Raw genomic sequence first — 21,605 nt, 5'->3', positions numbered from 1 at the left:
ACTATTCCTCCCTGGACGGGAGCACCGCGCTCCCCGCTGCAGCCTCCCCAGCTGCTGCGTTTTCCAGGAAGAGCGGCGGGGAACTTCTTAATCATACAAACACCGACCGCTTCCACCGCCCGCAGCGCAGCGGCACTGGGCGTGTTTGGCGAGGGGGGTTTTTTGTGAACACGGACGCGACCGCCATAGCCACCCTGTCCCCTCACCGGCCGTTCCCGCCTCGCCCTGGGAGGGGTGAGGGGGGTGGTGTCACGTGGGCCGCACTCGCGCCCCCGCCCCAGCAGCGCCGCGGCGGTGCAGCCCCGCACGTGCGCCTTGTTTTGGTGACGGGTCCCGGGGGAGGCGGGGCCGCCGGCCGCGAGGCCGCCGCGCCTGCGCGGGGAGGCGGGGCTCGCGCACACCCCCCGCCGCCGGCGGAGGGCGAGGCGGCCTGGGCGCGCGTGCGCAGTTGCGGCCGTGGCTGGCGGGGCTGAGGCGGGCCGGGGCGCCGGTGGCTTGTCCGCTTCCCGGGCGGCCCGCGAGCCTCCGGCGGTCAGCACCGTCCCCGGGCAGGGGAGGAGGCGGGGAGGGGAGCGGAGCGGGGGTGGTGCTCACCGCTCCCGAAATGTCGCAGACTGCCATGTCCGAGACCTACGGTAGGAACCGGGGGCGGGGCGGGGTGGGGGGACCCTCCTCTTCCTCCTCCCCTCCCGGGGAGCAGGGCCCGCGGCCGGGCAGTCGCCTCCTGGGGAGCGGGGCGGCGGCCGCGCCGCTGTGAGGGAGGAGGGGCGGCAGCGCCGGGGCTGAGCCCCTGGGGCGGGAGGGGCGCAGCTGCCGGCGGTGGCGGTTCTGCGGGGCCGGGCGGGTGTTTCTGCCTGTCGGTGTGCGCTGTGTGCACCGCAGCGCCCTGCCCCTCCCTTCGCTCCCGGGCTGGCGGCACAGCCGGCCTTCAGTTACCCTCCGTGCTGTGGAGGTGGTGACTCGACACGTAGGTGAAATCTAGGCGAGGGAACTTAGACGCTGCTTGTTATGGTTAACTGAATTCAGAAGGAAAGTTGCAGTGCATGTCCTTTAGGAGAAGCTGCACGTTTCTTTAATTGGAGATTGTTCTTTTTTGAGGGTCAAGTTAGGTCCTGTTGTCTTAGAGGTGCAAGCATAAGTAAGAACTGATTGTGAGAGTGACTTAGGGGAAAAAGCTCCGTGAATGTGTTCATACGTCCCTATGTTGGCCTGGGTGTCTAACTACTACTGGTAGAAAAACATCCGAAGGAGTAAGTTGGATTGCAGGTGGTGACAGGGTGTGTCAGTGCTTTACAGGGAAACATCAAAGAGAAGTGAGGCGTCGAAAAGGTAAGTAGAGCTAGTATTGCTGGCTAGGTGGAGGAGATTAGAAGCAATGGAATAGTATTCATTTCTCTTCTTAGTAACTTTGCTTGAAACAGCGCTTCTTGAAGCAATTTGGGTTTTCTCCCCTTTCCAGAACATACACTTCTGTAAGATTTTGCAGTATAAAAATGCCATCATAGATGTAAACATATTCAAAGTCCATGTGATAGGTTGTTGGAGAGTAAGATCAGAATTGAATACTGTGATAAACCCTTTCACTTGTCATTTTCTAGCTTTGTCTGTTGCAACATCTACAGTAGCTGTTCAGACCTCAGAGCTGGGCTTGCATCCTCTTGCTTTTAGAGCAGTCTTGAAAACAAGGAATAGTTTGGATAATTAAAGCCAAATTGGACACAACTGCTATGCTAACTGCGAGGGAGGCTGGTGTGGCCATCAAGAGTTCTTACTAGTAGGCGAACTGACCTGATTGTTTCTGCTCTGCAAGTCAGTTTATTTTCAATACCCTCGTCATCAGTGCTTAAGATGTTTTGTTCCACTGGTCAGTGCTCCTGTGTACAGCAGATGCACAGAACTAAGGGGCAAATGAGGCAAGAGCATGGGGCAGCCCTTGAAGTGCAAATGTTAGGATGTTAAGATCCTGCTTATTTTTTCCATACTTTCTTGAAACACATAAAACTTACATGTAGAAACCAGAGATGTGTGCTTTGTAGATCTAGATTTGAGTTTGAACTAATTCTTCATGCTCTGAATTTGTGATCAAGAACTGGGATCACTTTGGCAGTGTTTACAGTGGGATTGGTGGCCTCTAAGCAAAGGTGTTGGTAGACGACCAGAGATGATGGAGAGAATTTCAGCGGTGCTCCTCTTTTTATGATGTAATAGTAAGCAAGCTGGATAGATTATTGTATCTTAAACAAGTACATTTCAACATTTTTTGCATTGTTTCAGTGATGCAAAATAATGATTGTAAGCCCAGTGTAGCTGTTGATACTTTCTGATTGTTTTGGTGTCCTAGAAAATAAGCCCATAAAATTGGAGGTTTGCAGTTGTGGGTTGTTCCTTTTGTTTGTTTAATTCTTGTTTGGTGTATTTCTCTTCTGAGTTTCAATGTTTGTTCTATTCATACACAAGCTACAAAAATTCTGAGCTAGAATAATTGAAATGGTCAAGGTTTAGAGTAGATAAAATACAAACTAAGTTATAACATAAAATTTTAACAATGGCTATACCATCTCTGATCATAACAATAATCAGTAATTTTGCAGTGTCCTGTCTGCCTATGTAGCAGCCCAATTGACGGTTCAAAGTAAACAGTATGATATGATAAAATAGTGGATCTTCTGTGCTTGATGAACTCTCTGGGATTTAATGTGCTCACAGTCCTAACAAAGAGTGGTTTGTTTCTGACCAGCTGTTACAGGGATCTTCAGGGATGATAGAAGTGTTAGGGCAGTTTCCCCCTGGTGACAGATCAGTGGTCACTGTATCACCTCAGTGCTGGAATCCCTGTAGATTCTACCCTTGCAGACGCTTATTCATGAATTGCATTTTTCTATTTATCACGGATTTTTATCATGGATTATGACCCATTCTAATTATGTGACCTCAAGCTTTTTATCCCATACAGATAGGCTCAGGAAAGTGGTTCGTGGTTTGGGTTTTTTTTAATGTCATTTTGCTGTCTGACTTTTATATGACTTAATTTTGCTGTGAGTTTTCAACTTCTCTTCCCTTTGAAGGGGGAGTGTATTTTTCAGTATTTTTCTCAATCCATGAGAAATAAAGAGCCTTTCTTCTTGTCTGTCCTTTCTGCCTATTATACTTCATTATCCACCTCAGTTAATTTATATGACTCTTCCTGGTTTGCTTTTTTTCCACCCTTGAGTTCTTTGCATCAAATTCTGTCTGCTTTGAAGCTTTTCTGTTCATCCAGTTTTCCCAACTATTTCTGTCCCTTACTGTGATTCTTGTTACTTCCCTCTTTTCAAACCAAGGTCTGTAGCGTCTCACAGTCTCGGTGCTAAATTCTTTGTTCGCAATCTATGTTTTCTCTCCTGTAGATCTATTTCATCGGTTGTATATCTTCTGTTCTTAGCTTTCTAATCTGTTTATCCCTTTCCTATGTGATCAATTTATTTCCCTTGAAGTGCCAAAACCAAAATGGAAACAATCATGAATACAAGAAAACTGCATGAATTTTGAAACGTAAGTTTAGAAAGAACATTTTACTGCTGCTTTTGGGAGAGGACGGTCATTGTTCAAAAAGTTTGTCTTGTAACATTGGAAACAAATCTCTCATAGGAAAATTATTTTAACTCAAGTTTCTGAGATGTAGTGGCTTCTCTGTAGATAGTTACCACATAACGCATGCATGCTTTCTCCTGCTTTCAAGTGCAAAATGTATCTGATTTTATGTTATGGTAAATATAGACTGACATAAAAATAGCTTACCCTTAATAGATAAATGCAAAACAACCTTTGGATTTTAAATGGTAGAAAGCTAGAAGAAAGGTTGTACTACCTTTGAATAAATGTGATACGTAAGATTCTAGTCAAATCTCTTTAGTACCTACTTCCCTATGTTTCTTCCATCAGTATCTACTACTCCCAGTCTAGTCATATAAGTTTATTAATCTCTGTCATTGTCAGAGAATGTATAGTCTTTCAGTCTGTGTAAAAATATTCCTTTTTGGTCTGGACAATTTGATTCATCCTTATTTGCACATTCCCTGCCTACCCCCCGCCCCTTATCTGATGGTTTCTGCATTTATCACCCTGGCCCTCAGTTTATTTCAAATCTGATTTTATTGCTTAGAGGGCATAGCCCTTTTGCTTGTAAGATTTTTGCAGATCTTCCCTCTTTCAAGCATTCATTAAGCAGATTGGAATAGAGCCAGGTTTATCTGTTTTACCTGTTTATCTTGTTAACTCTTACTGCTAGAGAAAGTAGTGAGCAGGGAGAATAGCTCATCTTTTCTCTTGTTTAGAGGCAGCATATGCCAGTAGGAATGCTTCAGAGCACTGTTTCCTTATGCAGACTTCTGCAAAATAGGTGTCTAACTACCAGAAGACTCTTTTCATGGTGTGAATGACAGGGTTTCCAAAGAGCATTAGTGAATGTAAGTTCTACTTTTTATCCAGGAATTGGAAGAAGACCAAATTGAGATTGAGGATTTAATTTGGTCTTTCCCCCCCCACCACCCCCTTCTGTATTAGCAAGCATACAAGAAACAATTTATTTCTCATTACCTTTTAAAGACTAAGCTGCAGTAGCTTAGAAGCTGCTATTTATTCCTTCTGCTGGAGTAAACTTCAGTTGAAGAAGGTGGCTGGCTGTCTGGGGGTGGTTTCCACATCAAGCATCTGTTTCTGCTGGTTCTTGAGTCAAAGCCCACAATCGTTTCCCTTCTCCTTTCCCCTCAGCTCACCCTCTTCCTCCTCCCCCCACCTCAGCCCCCCCCCCCATGTAGTTTAGCTGCTGGTGCATCTTTGGGATGGAGCCACAGTTTTACTCCTTTTCACCTATACTAGAAAAAAAGTTTTGTACCCCGTACCCCCTACCCAGTTTGGGATCAGGTGATGCATGTAGCTCACAGAGGGGAGTAAGTTGATTCTTTATATTGCCTTATTTCCTTAAACAGCTGTGCTATGCTATTTTATCTCTTTACGCTTTCTCTAGCGCATGTCTTGTAACCCACTTTCCTTCTGGTACAGAGTTCAGTTTTTGTCCTAAATCCTTTCTGTATAATGATGATTTTATTTACAGGCAAAGTACTTCAACTTTTCTAGACCTTTTCAGTAGTCAGCATGGTAGGAAGCATTTGCAACATCTGAATGATGTTGCTTTTCAGCTTTTTCATGAAGGAGGAACAGCAGAATTCAAAAGAAAAACTTCTCTAGGGTGACAGCCTTGGCAACTATCTGGAATGTTGGAGCTCAGAGCTGCTTTGTCAATCGCAGGGAGAAAAAAAGAGCAAGCTGTGAAGTGACTTAACTCCTCTGGGAAGAGGACACCAAAAGGAAAAGCTAGAGCAATTAAGCAGTAGAGCAAACACTGGAACATGAGCTGCGTTTGTTGAAATTGCAAAGGATGAATATATAAAAGTTTTTCCTGAATGTGAGAGTACACAGTGATGTTACAGCTGGGTTAAGAGAAGCCATCTGCCCAGTCTCATTCAGTTTTTGTATTTCTGAACTGTGCTAAATTTTTAGATACATCTGTACAGTTCAAAGAAAAGATACTTCATGTCCTAAATCAAGCAGTAAAAAAAGTTATAAAAATGTGATTGATGCGATTCCCATTATCATACAGAATGACATTATAAGCAAGAAGTTCCAGAATAACAAAATGAAAAATGTTCTCCCTGTTCTTACCTGCTATTACCTTACTCATTAATGTGCTAGGCTGTGAACTTAAAAACTTGTTAAATTGGATACTTGTGACTTTTGGTATTGGCAAATTCTTTTTCTTGTCTTTCCTGGCAGTTGATTAAATGTCTAAAATATTCCCCATTTCCTGAAACATGTTATCCAGTGCTTGTGTAAACATAACTCTGAAAATCTTTTGCTGCTTTGGACAATTTACAAAAATTGGAGTTTAAACTGGTAGAAGCACAGTCGCATTTGTGAATGTAACTTCAAAGTGTCATTTACTCTACAAGTCTGCGTGTGTTTGGAAACATTGCTGCCTTCTTTGGTGCAGCAAGGTTTTGATTTTTTTTATTACAAGATTTTGATATTTCCATTCTGTGGTAGAATAAACCATATTTCCAATTCACTTGTTTACAGTCTGAAAGTAACTGCGGTTTCAAGTTTCACCTTGGAAAATCTGTTTGCTGTTTTGCCAGAAGAAAATACACTTTTTGTCTACTAAGTAAGCAGGTATTGAATTGGCATTTAAGTGATTTATTTGTAGGAAAGATTCCCTTTTAAAGTTGTCTGGCACAATAGAATCTTGATAGGAATTGGGGTTCTATAAACTGCTGCTAGAATGCTTTATCGGTTTAAAGACATGAATATAAAATCCCCGAATATCACTCTTGCTTTCAGAGCAAAAGATAAAGCACCTCAACTTAAAACACCTCAGGAAAAATACACTGCTGTTCTGAAGCTATTCCAGATCAGTCCCTGCCGGTGACACCGCTGTCTCAAATTCTCGCTGGCCTGCGGCCTGTCTGTGCAGAACAGAGCAGCGTGTTAAATTTGCTGTTCAGCATGGGTTTGTGGATTGTGCAAGTCTGGCTTTGTGAACCATATTTAACAACCAGTGCTTACAATCACAGGGCAAATCAGTGTAGGAGTAGTTTTGGTTTTAATCTTTTCCTGGTTTAGTTTGACAGTAGCTGTTATACTACTATCGATAATGTTCCGTGGAAAAAAAGGAAGGTAGACTTGAATTGTTTTTAACAAGAAAATCTGACAAACAGCATTCACCAGATACATAGGAGAACCAGTTTTAGCTGGATTTTGAATTTTTTTTTGGAAAAACTGCAGAGACCAGAAACAGATTATTTTAATCGTGACTGTCTCAGAACATCTCCCATTTTGAGGAACTCCTTGAAAGTGGTAAAACCAGTGAGATTGCACACACCCACAGTAGTTTAAATATACAAAAGGTACACAAGGCAGCTAACTAGTGATATTTGGTCCATAAAAAGAGAAACTTGGCATTCTTTCAGAGATTAATTTTTTCTTAACCTAACACTTTGGGGCTATATGATATCTACATTTCATACTAACAGTGAAGGTTTGATAGAATGAAGCATTCTCAGCTTCAGCGTGTTTTGCAGTTGAGTGACATGAAGGGCGCTCCTTTACAGGAGATAACACACGATTTCACGACCTGAATCAAAATCCTTCTTGTAACTATTTTTTTCATCCAGAAAGCATGAGCAGCTGGGTGGGGGCGTGAAGAATGAGAGGAGTTTGGAACAGAATGTCTTGAGCGTGTAAGTGGTCATATTTGTGAGCAAGAAACAGCAGTCTCTTAGGAGGGTAGAATACAGAATTTATATCAAGCCTGTTACAACATTTGAAACAAGACAAATCATGCAAAGGTAAAATGTAAAAAAAAAACCAAAAATCCTTGGTAAAACACCACTTCATTTTAAATAGAAATAATATTTGGAAGGCAAGTGAAGACAACATTCCCAGGACTCCTAGCCGTCTGTTTTGCTATTGAATTTTCAACAGTGGGAGTTTTCTTACCATACGAGAAACTTGCTTGTTGCTTTTACCATTGCTAGGGGGTGTTTATAATGTACCATAACAAATAACAATTGCTGCATGACATGGAATGAGCACGTAGATTTGTGCGCATGTTAAATTCAATCTGTAAAACTAAAGACTCAAACGGAGTTCTGGTGGAGTAATGTATCATTGCTTTGACTTGCTTAGGATAGTCTAACTTGGGTTCACTATCTGTGTAACCCTCTGAACACTGTTAAAGAAATTCATGTTAAGTTTTTATTTTTGTTGATATTGCAAACTTGATCCTTCTCTTTGCATGCTTACTTGATGTCTTCTGCAGACCTGCTATGTTTATAAGAGAAACTGTGCAGTAAAGTTGTAAAGATGACTGTTAAAAAAGCTGCTGCTGGTAGAAAAATAAGTACTGAATCTTGCAGGAACTGTTAAGGTTGCCTTGGTGGCTGTATATTGGGGGAAGCAATTGTAAGCTTTCTAATGACAGTTTATTGGTGTATATGTTTGAGAGTGGTAAGACAAGGAAGCTTTCCTCAGTCTTCAGCCAAACTGAAAGCAGATCTGGGGAGGTAGTATTAAAGCACTATATGCAACTGTTAACACAAATGGACCATAAATCTTGAATACATGTATTACTGATGTAAATGGCTCATAAATAGGTAAAGTACCAGAAGTACCTATATCGTAATTTACCGTGTGGAGGAAATGTGAAAGCAGGCATCCCAGGATAAAAATCACTTCTTTCCCATAAATTCTGTAGAAATATATTGAAGTTGTTTCAGCTTCACAAGTATTAAAACGAAGGAGTATTAAGCAGTTATATAAGTTCAAATTATGTTATGAAAATAAAAATACAAAAAAATTTAAAAGTACAAAACCAGATTTTAAAGGAACATCATCGTTATTTAGGGCATTTGTACTGACTATAATTAGTAGCTTGCTTACCCTTAAAACAGGTTGCTGAAATACAAGTCAACCATATACCTGTAATTCAGCCTATTTTAACTGAATTCAAATTCAGCTGTTTCCATCTCTTCTTGTCATTCTTGTATCTCCATACACAAGTAGCATTCTTAGCTCTTTGTAACATCACTGTTGAATACACTGGGTTATTCTTCAGATTTATTATTATTCTAATTTTGTCATCTATTCCCTTCTCTTTGAAATAACAGCTACTAGAGAGTAGCTGGCTTGTGTACTTGGTCTTGTGACAAAAATGTGAGTGCATACTAAAACTTAGCTTTATTTTTTGTCTTTCAACCTTCAGATTTCCTGTTTAAGTTCTTGGTCATAGGAAATGCTGGAACTGGAAAATCCTGTTTACTACACCAATTTATTGAAAAGAAATGTAAGTATATGTGAGCACAGTAAGAGTTCTCCATTGCTTTGTGCCACAGACGAAGGCTCTGCCTACATGAGTATCTCTTCTTTATATGGAAGTTCCTGTAATACTCTTATTTGTATAGATGATGATTTTGATTGAGAATTATGTTCAGAACCATGCTGTAAATCTTTATTGCTCACTGTTTGCCTCTAATCAAAAGACTGATATTGAGCAGTATTCTCTGTTACTCTCAAATAAATATAGCAGGATATTGAAAATACAAACTTACTTTTTGTGAGAATTATATCTTGCAGCTATAAACTTCCCTAAGACATACAGCAGAGACTTAGATCTTTTAGAAAAAATACTGAGCAGATGAAAGAAAAGTTGAATTGCTTGAGTAGATTTAGAAAGCCTGTAGTCTTTGTAAATAAATAGACACTCTTTGTTCTTTAAGGACTGTGTTCTGTGATAAATACTGGTAGAGACTCCACTGTAAATGTTATTTAGAGAGGAACAGATGATAGAAAAGAAGATTTCCTGTCGAGTAGTGCATTTAGTTTCATGAAAAACAAAAATAATACGCATTTAGAAGCCTTTGTAAATCTAAGGTGACTTATCTTTCTCAACCGAATGGTAATTCACCTTATCTCCTGAGGAATAGCTCTAGGATAAGAATGTGTAATCACTAAGGCGCATGGCATGATTTTATGATTGAACTTGAACCATGACCTTGCTTCTAGTATGGGCAGTTGCATATTGCTGAGAATCTGTGTTATCAACAGTGTACATAGAGGAAGTGTCTTAACTTCATCCTTTAAAGAAGTAGCTCTTGCTTATTCATGGGCAAGACTGTCTTTTTGTGTTCTGCTTTTCCATGAATTTTAATTTTAAATCGCATTGAAGTATTAGAAAACACAGCTGGGAAAAAAAAATGTACAAAAGTTATCTTGCTGTTTATTAATGTGAACTGGGAATGATTTGGTTAAGGCAGGCCTTTCTAGTAATTATTTTGAATGGAATAAGCTATTCAAAAATTGTAAGAATGTTTATTTCTGCATGGTAGCAGTAGACTTATGAGTGGCACTGAATTTGATGGTTCAGGAAGTAGTTTGTAATTTCAACGCTGAGGAGTTTTTATTATACTTAAATTGGATTATGTAAAAACGAATTATTTGCTCTATTCTCTAAATAAGTCTGGTTTTATTTCTTTTTTGTAGTCAAAGATGACTCAAATCATACTATAGGAGTGGAATTTGGTTCAAAAATCATAAATGTTGGTGGTAAATATGTAAAATTGCAGATATGGGATACAGCAGGACAAGAGAGATTCAGGTACCCTTTTAAATAATTTTATTAAGTATTTGTTATTAAATTGTTGCTGTGGCTGTTGGGTATTATTTATCCCTGCTTTATAAGTAGGCATAGTTTCTTAGTAAGGGGAATTGTGCGTCTGCTTTCATATTATTAACTAGGCCAGATCTTACTTGGACATAGCAACATAAATCTATTGATTTCAGTAAAGCAATGCTGCCTTGCAGGATCTGAGGTTCTGCCCTTTTTTCCATTGGGCATTTTCTGTGATAGTTAAGGTATATGAGTAGAGTATATGGTAAAAGTTTATTCACCAGCCAAACTCAGAAAAGTTTTAACTAGCTGTGTGTCCTTAACTTTGTGTTTAGAAGACCTGTGGGTTGGAATAAGTAAATGCCAGGAAGTTGTAAGCTATTCAAAATCTGCATGAGAACAATTTCATAGTATAATGTTGTTTTATTAGAGGGGGAAAAAAAAAATCTGTTGTCAAGTTCACTTGGCTAAATACACTTCTAGAAAGGTGGAGATCTCTTAAGTTTCTTAAAGAAAAAGCAACGTATTTGTCAGCTTAGAACCACTTTTAATGCTGTATTTTAACTGTGTCATACATCTGAGGCACAGATCAAATACAGTAAAGATCTAATGTATTCCTGAGTACATTCACCATCAAGTAGGACATCAGTTTTTTATATTTTTGAGGGGTGCGTGTGTGAGGTTTCTTTGGTTTGGGGCAGAGGGGGGCAGTGGTTAACAAAGGTGAGTGTGGTGGTAGAAGTCTGAATAATGGGCAGCAATCGAGGTAAATGTCTTCTGTTAGACAAGTTCTTTAGTCACATCAGTGACTAGGTAAAGCTGGGTGGTGCTATGTGGTCTCCATTAATGAGATCTCTTCAGTGTGTTGGCCAGATATCCTGGGATTCTGAGGAACTTAGAGGCTCTCTACTTTCATAGGCTTGTGCAAATCCTGCTCTTTAAATTTCAGAGTGTTCACAGACTTGTGGGTCCTTTTTTCCTGTTGCTTTTTATAATCTGTTTCTTTTCTTTTTAAGGCTGATCACACCTCTGCATACTTAGCAGGTTGTTTGGTTTTTTTCCTGCCTTTTGAAGGATGCTTTGCTTTGCTTTCCTTGCCTTGTTCTCTTGAACTTAAGGAGTCTTAAATTGTTCAATTACAGCTACTTTGCTCATTCTTTCCTCACTGCTGAGAGTTCAAACATAAATTATGTTCTTTTCATGCCACAGATACCACCATCAGCTCCCAGTTCTGTATCGGGCCATATAGTATGATAATATGTGTAGCTTCAGCAGTATGCAGGTCATAGTGGACTTTGAGAATCCCTGTACAACTATATTTAGTGAAAGTGCTTCATCAAAAGTCTAGCTGTAAATAGTCTGCTGCTGCACAGCTGATAATGTTGTCTAAAAACCACATTTTAAATACGTAAATAAGAATTCTGTTTCATATAGATTGCATTATATTAACCCAGATTTGAAACAATGAAGATACTACAGAAATGTACATCTGTAATTCTATTTCAGGTCTGTAACAAGGAGTTACTATAGAGGAGCTGCAGGTGCTTTGCTTGTCTATGATATAACCAGGTAAGAAAACTAGCAAGTCTTTTGCTTATGGACTACCAGATACGATTAACGCAGAATGATTCTTCCCCAGGTACCTAAGCCTTTAACAGAGAATGGGCAGGAAGGAAAGAAAATAAGTATAAAAGTACTTCTGGTTTAGTGCATATTTAACTTTTGGAACTTGTGTACATGAGCTATTGTGAATGTCATAAATGTAAACAGTCTCAAAGGGTTAGATACATGGGAATTGGCCCACCAGCAGCTGGTCTAATCATGGTGGACTACATGCAACCACTGGCTCAGGAAGCCTTGCAACAGAAACTAAGAGCAGTTTTTAGCAACTTTTAACCAAGGTGGTACATCCCTATTTGTGGAAACTGCATGTTAGTATGCTGGTATAACATGTCATCCTCTGGAGAGGCTGGCTCTACGTATGTATTCCTTAATTGTAGCCCAAAATTCTGTTTATCTTTGCATCTTTTAATATTTTAATATTACATTTAATATTATAGGCAGCCAACAGAATAACTTACCATACACATTTTCACATTTTTTCCAGTCAATCACCATTGACTGATACTTGTTAGATTAAGTTTTGTGTTGGTTAATAATGATTCACTCGATCTGTTTCTTTTTGTCCTGTGAGCAGACTGTTCTCCTCTGAGCAGTCTTTGAAATCTGTGTTTTGTGCTTAAGGTCAGTTGGACTCATCTGTCAGTCTTACTGCTTGAAGGCTTTATCTCTGACCACCACTACAAGGACTAATGGTGTGTGCAGGGGAACTGCCTGTGATATTACTGGTCTTGGCACAAATGTGAAAGTTCAGGCACACAATTCTACACAAGTGTAGTAAATTCTTACAATCCCACCTGAAATTTAAGTATCGCTTGAATTCCATGTTAAACAGTAACTCATTCTGTTATCCCAAAATTTCATGCATAAAAGGCTGAAACTAGATTAGTGCTTAAAATTTTAACTTTCCACATTAACAGGGTATTTTAGCACTGTGTGTATTTATACATTGTGGTTGATTTAATTTGCTTTTTAAAAACTTTAAGCTTTTAAATAGTTTCATGAAAGAACTTGATACTCTTCCCAGTTCATAGCTGGCATATTGAGGTGTGTAGGTGACTTGCCTGACTAGCAGCGATTTGTTGCTTGCCACAAATACAGGTTTGTCTTCTGAGCTTTAGTTCAGTGATCTGTTCAAGAGAAATGGGTATATTCTAATAAAGGATGTCATTTTCTACATAGCCGGGAAACCTACAATGCGCTTACTAATTGGTTGACGGATGCTAGAATGTTAGCGAGTCAAAATATTGTGATAATACTATGTGGAAACAAAAAGGATCTTGATGCTGATCGTGAAGTTACTTTTTTAGAAGCATCCCGGTTTGCACAAGAAAATGGTAAGTAGTATAAAATCTTCATGTAGCGTTCAAAGATGCTTAATACTTAAAATAATTTAATTTTTGTGCAGTTAGGGAGTACTTTGCCCACTATACCTTGTCAAATACCTACAGAAGAGAGAGTTCTGTCAGTACATGAGGCATAGAGAAAGGACAGTGCCTGCAGTGAAAAACTACATGTACTATTTAAGTCTTATTACCAGTGATTCTTCCAGTCACAGCTGGTACTCAAAGAAAAGCTTCTATGTGGAAATATATTCCCCGGGGAATGTAATACAACTTCAGGTATTGCCTTGCTTCCAGAGGGCTGAGGAGGCTGAGGAGAAAATGAAGAGCACAATTTCGTAGTTTTCAGCATCTTACAAATTCTGTAGATCTATCTGTAGATAGATGAGGTTGGATGGAGTGTGCTGCAGTTGGAAGCAATGAGTTTTACTCATGGGAAACTGAGTTCATGGATCTCAGAGGACTATTACCTGGTCTGTAGTGTTCAGAATTTCCAGCCTGAGGACACATTTCTGTGGCAGCTAAAGCCAGTCTCAGTCTGAGCTTCTGTGCTACAGTCCTGCCATCAGTAAAATATGTTCTTCTCTTTTATAAATCAATTATGAATAGCCTTTTCTATTAACTGTGGCTACTGGCTGTCCTTTTGCATATAAATTTCTATTAATGTGAAATTATATGAAGTTCTTTGGTTTCATGTGCTACTTTGCATGCACAGCCCAGGTTATTATCTTTGGATTCTAACTTTTTGAGTTAATGTGTAAATTTCAGAGGGAGTTTTTTGTAGTTTTGCTGTCAAAAGCTAATTTTTCTAGACCATACTATTTTACAATAGTTTTTAAGAAATTTTAAATGTATTGTTCCTAGCTTTCATGCTTTGAATCGGATATTCCAGACTTGTTTTGAGATTGTTTTTCTCGTGTCAAATGCAGAGCTGATGTTCTTGGAAACAAGTGCACTAACGGGGGAAAATGTTGAAGAGGCCTTTGTACAGTGTGCAAGAAAAATACTCAATAAAATTGAATCAGGTAAATTGAGATTTATATTCTTTTAATGTCTTTTTTCCCCTGAAAACTACAAGTACATGTGGAAATACCACCATTCAAATTTGTCTAATAGAATTAACCCAAAGAACCAAAATCTCGTTGTTAAAATAACACATTTTGTTTATAGCTGCTTCCCATATGTTTTAATAGAAATGGATGTCTAAGTCAGAGCTCTGTATCTAAAAGGGGTGGTGGTGTGAATTATGGATGTTTTACACAGTGTTTACCTTAACAGTCAGCTCTGAGTGTAGGCTGTGCAGTCTGTGGGTTGCTATGTCCCTACAAACATCAAGCCTGACATTAGACAGTTTTAGCAATGCAGAATAAAAACCTAGTATCAGGGCAGGCATAACTTTTAATTCTGCTTCTCACATGTAGCAGGGAATACAGTCAAGAGAATTTGAACAGTAATACTGAAAATTACAGGGATGTTTCCTAGCAACTGTGTTTCTCAGAAGTGACCTTCTTGCCTCTTGGTTGAAACCATTTTTACTTTTGCAGATTTAGAAATATACCAGAAGCTTCTCAGTGCAAGTGGGCAGATTTCTATGGGAGACAGGCTCCTAAGTGTTAGGTGTCATTACAGCTAATCTGCATTCCAGTTTTCCTCTCTTTTCTAGCTGTTTGATATCTTCAAGGTTTTAAGTATTGGCCATATTGAAAAGTCTGTCTCAAACTCCAATTACATATTTTGAATGCCAAACACATATTCGTAGATGAAAAGAATATGGTATTTTCATAGGAATTTCCTGATTACTGCATCAAATCAATGCCAAACAGCAGCTTTTACTTTAAACAAAAAACAAAAAAGCAAAGTATATCTAGTTTCTCATAGTACAGTAGTTCCATGATTGATTAAAGAGGCATTACCACAACAAAAGTAAGTCCTGTTTTCTGAGTGCTTCTTATGTTTTCTTTGTGCCAGCACACATGCACTGAATCATGGAGAAATTGAGACTGGAAAGAACCTATGGAGGGCTCTAGTCTGGCCTCCTGTTTAAAGAATGTTCAAGTTCAAAGTGAGAGCAAGTTGCCTGGGTTTGGTGAGGCACGTTTTGAGATGCTTCAGGAATGGAGATTCCACAGCCCCTCTGGGCAATGCGTCCCAGTGCTAACCCATTGCTGCTATCTACCTGGTCACTCCCCAGTGCTTGGGCTTGTTCCATCACAGGCGCAGAGCTCTGCATGTGTAGTTGCTGAATTTCATGAGGCTCCTGATGGCCTGTTCCTCTAGCTTGGCCAAGGTCTTTTCTGAGTGGCAGCCCTACCCTTGAGCTGTCAACTGGTCCCCTCAACATGGTGTCATCTGCTAACTTAGAAAGGGCTCACGTGTGTGCAGTGAACCTGAATATGTGGTGTCAATTATTCAGAGGGATTCTTTGTTTTGGTTTTGTTCATTTTTTTTTTTTTAGACTAAATGTTTCTAATCTTGGACAGTCCACCATACAGCCCTAAGAACATTTCTGAAGACATAGGATATGGAGTAGGCAGAAATGGATACCAGAAGTAGAGAAGGTTGAGATCATTTTCTCTGGGGCCAGTGCTTTATGGAATCCTACTGTCAGATTGATCTGTTTTGTTTGGCTTGGTGCCTGCAGTACTACTTTATTTGCATATTAGTCTCTGAAAGCAGGTGGTTTTTAAGTGTTTGCAGAAAACTTTGGACATTTCATTTGTTAGAAGAAGTTAGTGCAAATACATTTCTTGTTGCAGCCTAACTCGGAGACAAACCGCTTTGTCATGATCATAGAATCATAGAATACTGGGTTGGAAGGGACCTCAAGGATCACCTGGTCCAACCTTTCCCAGCAAAAGCACAGTCTAGACAAGATGGCCCAGCACCCTGTCTAGCTGAATCTTAACAGTGTCCAGTGTTGGGGAATTCACCACCTCCCTGGGGAGATTATTCCAATTATGGTTAAGGGCACATGGTTGAAATTACAGGAGAAAATGATACAGGTTTGGAATCACCTAAAAGTCAACAGAATTACAATAGATCTTCCATAACTAGAGCAGAATGCATTTTTTTATCTAATGTTGTCAGTTAAATTAGAATGTATTATTTGTACGTGATCCATCATCTTGTGACCACTGTGTTTCTCATCAGGAGAATTGGATCCAGAAAGAATGGGTTCAGGTATTCAGTATGGAGATGCTGCCTTGAGACAGCTGAGATCACCACGTAGAGCACAAGCACAAAGTGCTCAAGAATGTGGGTGTTAAAGAAACAAAACAGAAAATCCCAAATACTTGCTTTAGATACAGAAGGTAAGATTACAAAAATCTCAGGTGTTGGGTAAATTACCATATCTCATATATGTGCTGTATCGAGTGCTTGGCTTTTTTACAGTTAGCCTGTAAAGTAACACAGAATCTAGTGAAATAATTCACAGTAGAAAGGATTATTTTTTTATACTTTGATTTTTCTTCTACTGTCTGCCCACTAAAGCAAGACTAGTGCTCTTACTGAGCTATTTCTAGATCTTTGCTTACTCTGAGTAATGCTGTGGAAAACATTTTAACATTCTGTGTTCCTGAAATGCATTATAGTCCTAATAGTTACCTAATGCACTGTAGCGAAGGTGAATCATTTCTGTTGTATCATGGACAAATATTACTAGAAATGAGAATTCACAAAGTGCAGTGTCTTGTCCAAAGCTATTATATAGTCTTTTCTGAAAATATGAAGTTTAAAGATTGAGACTTAAAGGTAATACTGGATTTCAAACTTCAACTGACTTTTCTTTTTCCTACATAAAAGCAGCCTGAAGTCATTCTGATTCCTGTCTGCTATGAGCAGAAATATAAACAAGAGAATTGTAGTATTTGTTGCTTGAGCAGTGTTGTCATCTAAAGTAGCTTGTCTAGGGCTGTTGCAGCCTATGGAATGGGTGTGCAGTCTTCTGAAAGTCTTCCAAAGACATTCTTCAGAGAAAGTGAGGAACAGTGGTAGGGGAAGAGACATAAAAGTCACATAACCTACTCGTAAGAATAGCTTGGTGGTTAGTCTTTCTTATAAACGGTTGTCCTTAAGACACTTCTCAATAGTCATGGATTTTACTTAACTCCTTGCAGTAAGTGGCTCATAGGACAGTCCTTTTTCCCTGTGTAGTTAATTATTCCGATATAATTAATCCTTATTTTGCTAATATGAGGACAGTGATATCAAATTAAACAAATACTGCAGGCATAGTTGCCGCATCACTTTTAGCATATTCTTTATCAGTTTGAGTGGTGTACACCAGCAGAAGCTTTACAGAACATTAAATAAGGCAGCACACAGTTCTCTGTTCTCATATTTTGTTCTGTATTGTGGGAGCTTAGGTCCCAGTTAAAGCTCAGAATTTTAAATAATGGATAGGAATCCTTGAACTGCTGTCCTCCCTTACTTTCCTCCTATAAAATATCTTTCAGCTAAGAGGCTGCTGGAAAGGGCATTAATTTAGTTCAGCTTTGGTACGGCTCTGCAGGAGTGAGTACTGATCTTATTTCAGGAGATGAGTTTTCAGATTGATCGGATGTAGATAATTGATGGAGTTCTTGTGTATTTTACAGCTGTCCTTGCAAGTGGTGTTTGGAGAAACAGAAAAGCTTGAAGGCTATGCAGTTTTTAAAAACATCTTTACGCTATCTACAAACAGAGCAGAACACTGACAGAAAGGTGGCCCCTGTGGTGTGGGGCAGGAATGTTCACATGACACACAAGTCTGCAAAGCGAACTCGATAATTTGGTGGACAGTGTTAAGACTCATACCTGTATGTAAACATTTTCCATTCCCTATTTTTGTTCTTTTGCCTCTAGTTTAAAGCATTGCTATATACTGTAAATAATGTAACAGTAAATTTACAAAGCATGGTATACTTATGTATGCTGATAGAATGTTGCACTACAAGCAGTTTAATATTTTATTTTTTTATCATATAAACAAATTTAACGGAGGTAGGCTTTGTCATGTTTGTTTGTTGCACAATAGTTTATATTTATGACCTGAACTATAAAACCACTGGCACTGTCAGTGAGTGGTGGTTGTTTTATTTTTCCTACTTAGTTTGCCACATTCTAACAGGCTGTTGACATGACTGATTCTCAACATATGGTTAGGACCCATACTAATGTTTACTAATATGTCAAGTTGGAAAAGTAATTTTTATTGATGTTCACATATCCTATTTTGTCACAGTTCTTAAATAACTTCTGAAGCTCTTTTACCAAACTTCAAAACTTTAGAAGAAATACTTTTAAGTCTCTCAAGTGGCTGTTGACTGTCTTGAATTTTTTTCTTGGTCCTGATGTTTTGTATAACACTGGCATCATGAAGGTGAAATGTTTATGTGAACAGAACTGTGCATCTTCTGTGTATGTTGTAATTCTAGGGCAGGGGCACGGGCTTATGGAGAATTATCACAGTAGGAGCTCTCCTAACCTCCTGCCACAAACAGAGCAATCAATCAGCTGTGGAAACAGGATCTCTGTTGAAGTGTACCTGCTGAGGTACAAACTGAACCCAGATAGGTGGTTCTAAAGTATCCTGAATGTATGAAATTTAAAATACCAATTTCGTTCTCTTAAACATTCATAAAGTACAATTAAGAACTTGCATTTTAAAATTAGACTTTAAAATTAGGAACTTACAGTCTACTTGCTGGAGCTCTACCTTTGAACTTCATGTGAGTGCACTATATGTAATGCTGTCCACATTGCCCCCAGGAGACTCATGCGATGGAAGGAAAAAACCAAGCATACTACTTACGTAGTTTGTTCTTCCTGTGAAACTCATCAAGGGGAATTTCAACCTTGGTACTGATGTCTTTTTTTTTTTCTATGTGAAAACACACAATTCAGACTTTCTTTCCTGCCCTCTTTTTATTGTGGGGAAGAGGCATGGGTCAAGAGATTAGGAATTGTGTCCTCATTCCTCAGCTGGAGACAGAAGAGGAGGAGAGATTTGCAGAGGGTCCAAGAGGGAGGACTAAACCACAAGTATCTCATATCACTTTAGTGTGCCATGACAACTGATCAGGTAAGAGACCTGTGGCTTTTGTTTTGCCACATAAGGAGCTGCAGCACTAAGCTTGTGTTTCTGGAGGTAGCTGAATTCAACCAAATCAGGGGGGCAATTTCACTTGCACTGAAGGAAATCAGTAGTGACATTTTTACTTGGTTACTTGTATAACTAGAAATGGGATGTCTCCTTGGAAGCACAAATTAACACAAAATAATTAATTTGATCAGAACCCAGTATTGAAATTCCAAGGTCAAACATGCTTTATTATTTTCTATATATGAATCTTTTTTATTTAAGGGTTGTCAAATGCATGTTTAAAAACTAAACCAGAAAACTGAACTGATGCTGTAATTTAGAGGGCAGTTAAAGCACAAGAGCAAAACAAGAGTGCTACACAGAGGTATACCATCACTCATGAAATTAGAAATGTGTTTAAAACTATTCCCTTTGTCCTGACATTTTTGGTTCAAATGGATGCTTATCTGAAAACTAAACACCTTAGGTCATCTCTGAATTAAAAGGAATTAAGTTTGCTTCATACTTTAAAAAGCCTTGGTTTAGTTTTAAGAAGGCTCTTGGGTCCAAAGCCTTTTCCATCTCTCTCCTATGTATCTTGTTATATTTAGGATTGGATTTGTTACATAACTGATAACAATTATTTCCAATAAGTATACTCTTCCTGGTAAGAGTAAAGTATTTTTGAAGCTGCTTAACTGTGCATTTACCAGAACATCAAAGAACTCCAAAGAAACTTACCTGCCTTAATCCTCACTCAGTTTATCTTGGCTTCCAGTTCTGAGTACTGGAAGCAATTACCAGAAGCAAGTCCTCTGAATGAGATGGTGGATGTAGCTGTTCTCCATAATACATCCAAAGGGTGTATTATTAACTGGAATGTGTTGTGTTTCTGCTGGAGCTGGGGAAGGGAGGGTGTTGGTTCTGAAACCCCAACTTGTGGAATGCTGTGAAAAGATGAGTATTGGGGAGTCTGTTCCTGCCCTTACCACAATCTAATCAGGTTTCTTGGTACATGGACAAAAGTGAAAGCTGAGCATGCACTTAACAGCTGGGACATAGCACAAGCAAAGGTAAAGGCCTCTCTCCTGTCACTGTTACAATGGTTGAAGTGGTGTTGGCTGGTGGATCAAAACTTCTTTCCATTATTACAGTAGCAGTTGAAAGGAGTAGGGACTGTTACTTAATTCTGTTGCTTTTAAATAGAAATTTTAGGGGGTTGACAGGGATTTTCTTACACTTCTTCCTGTCCTTTTCCCTTTATGTACAAGACTGGCCTCTTTTGTATACTTCATTCTTATAATTGTTTTGATCAAGTGTCTGTTGTTAAGAAGCAGTAAGCACAGTTTTTTTCTTTCTGTAACCAACTGTCTTAAGCTGTCCCCTTCCTACCTGGAAGGAAAGAATAGTGTCATTATAATGAGTTTTGCCATGTTTTTACCATTTTTTTAATGTATACTCTTACTGTATACACATTAACCAGGTTAATGTGCACATTTTGTAGCATCGCAACCTTTTATGCTGCATATCTCACTGACATTTTAAAAAGAAACTTTCTAAAATGGCAACTCCTGAGGGAAATACTGTTGGAAGCAATAGCTCTTACCAGTGCAAGCTATATTGTTTACTATTTCTCCTCTGAGGGTTATTTCTAAAAATAAACATCATGCCAATAACAGCCCTGGAGTAGATTTTAAGCTTTAGCATTATAGTTCATGCAGCAAACCAAACCTAGCTCACCTAAACAGTAAGTGATAAATAGGTTAAATTATGTATGATTTTAGTGTAAAATTCTTACTTTACCAAAACAAGAGGGCTTGGAGTTTTACATGAAATAATACCAGGTACCTAGATCCTAGGATTTATTGGATGTGGAGCTTTAGCTGTTCAGACCTTTAAAAAGATTTAAATGTCTTATTAAAGCCTATGTCTTACCTTTTAATGAGTCTGTTGCCATACACTATTTCATTTAATGCTTGTATCTAGCACCAAATAAAGCAGCTTGCTTTCTTACAGCAAATTCTATTTACTTGTGCCAGTTTTGCCTGTTGAGTGAAGTCTGTAATGTGACAAACCTTATCTGGTCTTGGAAAAAACCCACTTCTAAATTCATTGAGTAGTCAGTATGTGGCTGGGAAAGCAGCAGCAGATGCTTTTGGAGCTCCTCAGTGTATTTCCCCCCCATTGCACACTCTGGTGGCAGCTTTGGCTGTGGCCTGGGAGGGCCCCAACCCTGTGGCTGCAAAGGGGCACTTCACTTCCTTCTGTCTGCACTAAGGACTAGGGCTGAGGTAGATCTGTCTAGGCCTCTTGGAGCATCTGGCTTCAGAAGTTAATGCTTGAAACAAGCTGAAGCACAGGGGAAGATGCTTCTCCA

At 39.3% G+C, this 21,605-nt stretch overlaps 1 protein-coding gene across 3 annotated transcripts; it reads left to right on the top strand.

Annotated features, from left to right (window-relative positions):
- The first annotated feature begins 438 nt into the window (after nt 1-438).
- Nucleotides 439-21,248, top strand: RAB4A (RAB4A, member RAS oncogene family). Of its 3 annotated transcripts, none has more exons than XM_074863120.1 (8): nt 439-635; nt 8,798-8,878; nt 10,075-10,189; nt 11,708-11,770; nt 13,004-13,158; nt 14,094-14,189; nt 16,315-16,475; nt 17,763-21,248. In XM_074863120.1, the coding sequence occupies exons 1-7, from the start codon at nt 605-607 to the stop codon at nt 16,428-16,430; spliced, it is 657 nt and encodes a 218-aa protein (XP_074719221.1). In that variant the 5' UTR covers nt 439-604; the 3' UTR covers nt 16,431-16,475; nt 17,763-21,248. The 3 variants fall into 3 exon arrangements, with proteins under 3 accessions (XP_074719221.1, XP_074719223.1, XP_074719222.1); XM_074863121.1 differs by lacking the exons at nt 439-635; nt 10,075-10,189 and adding exons at nt 1,187-1,329; nt 6,115-6,207; XM_074863122.1 differs by lacking the exon at nt 10,075-10,189 and having other exon boundaries at nt 466-635.
- Nucleotides 21,249-21,605: the final 357 nt, after the last annotated feature.

The sequence above is a fragment of the Strix uralensis genome, chromosome 3, assembly GCF_047716275.1.
Source record: "Strix uralensis isolate ZFMK-TIS-50842 chromosome 3, bStrUra1, whole genome shotgun sequence".
Lineage (NCBI taxonomy): Eukaryota > Metazoa > Chordata > Aves > Strigiformes > Strigidae > Strix > Strix uralensis.
The sequence above is the reverse complement of the archived record's forward strand: the minus strand, read 5'-3'. Positions and strand labels throughout refer to the sequence as shown.

Coding starts and splice junctions, on each gene's coding strand:
- RAB4A (XM_074863120.1), top strand. CDS start 605: ATGTCGCAGACTGCCATGTCCGAGACCTACG. Junction 11,771..13,003: donor CTTGTCTATGATATAACCAG/GTAAGAAAACTA, acceptor TTTTCTACATAG/CCGGGAAACCTACAATGCGC. Junction 14,190..16,314: donor ACTCAATAAAATTGAATCAG/GTAAATTGAGAT, acceptor GTTTCTCATCAG/GAGAATTGGATCCAGAAAGA.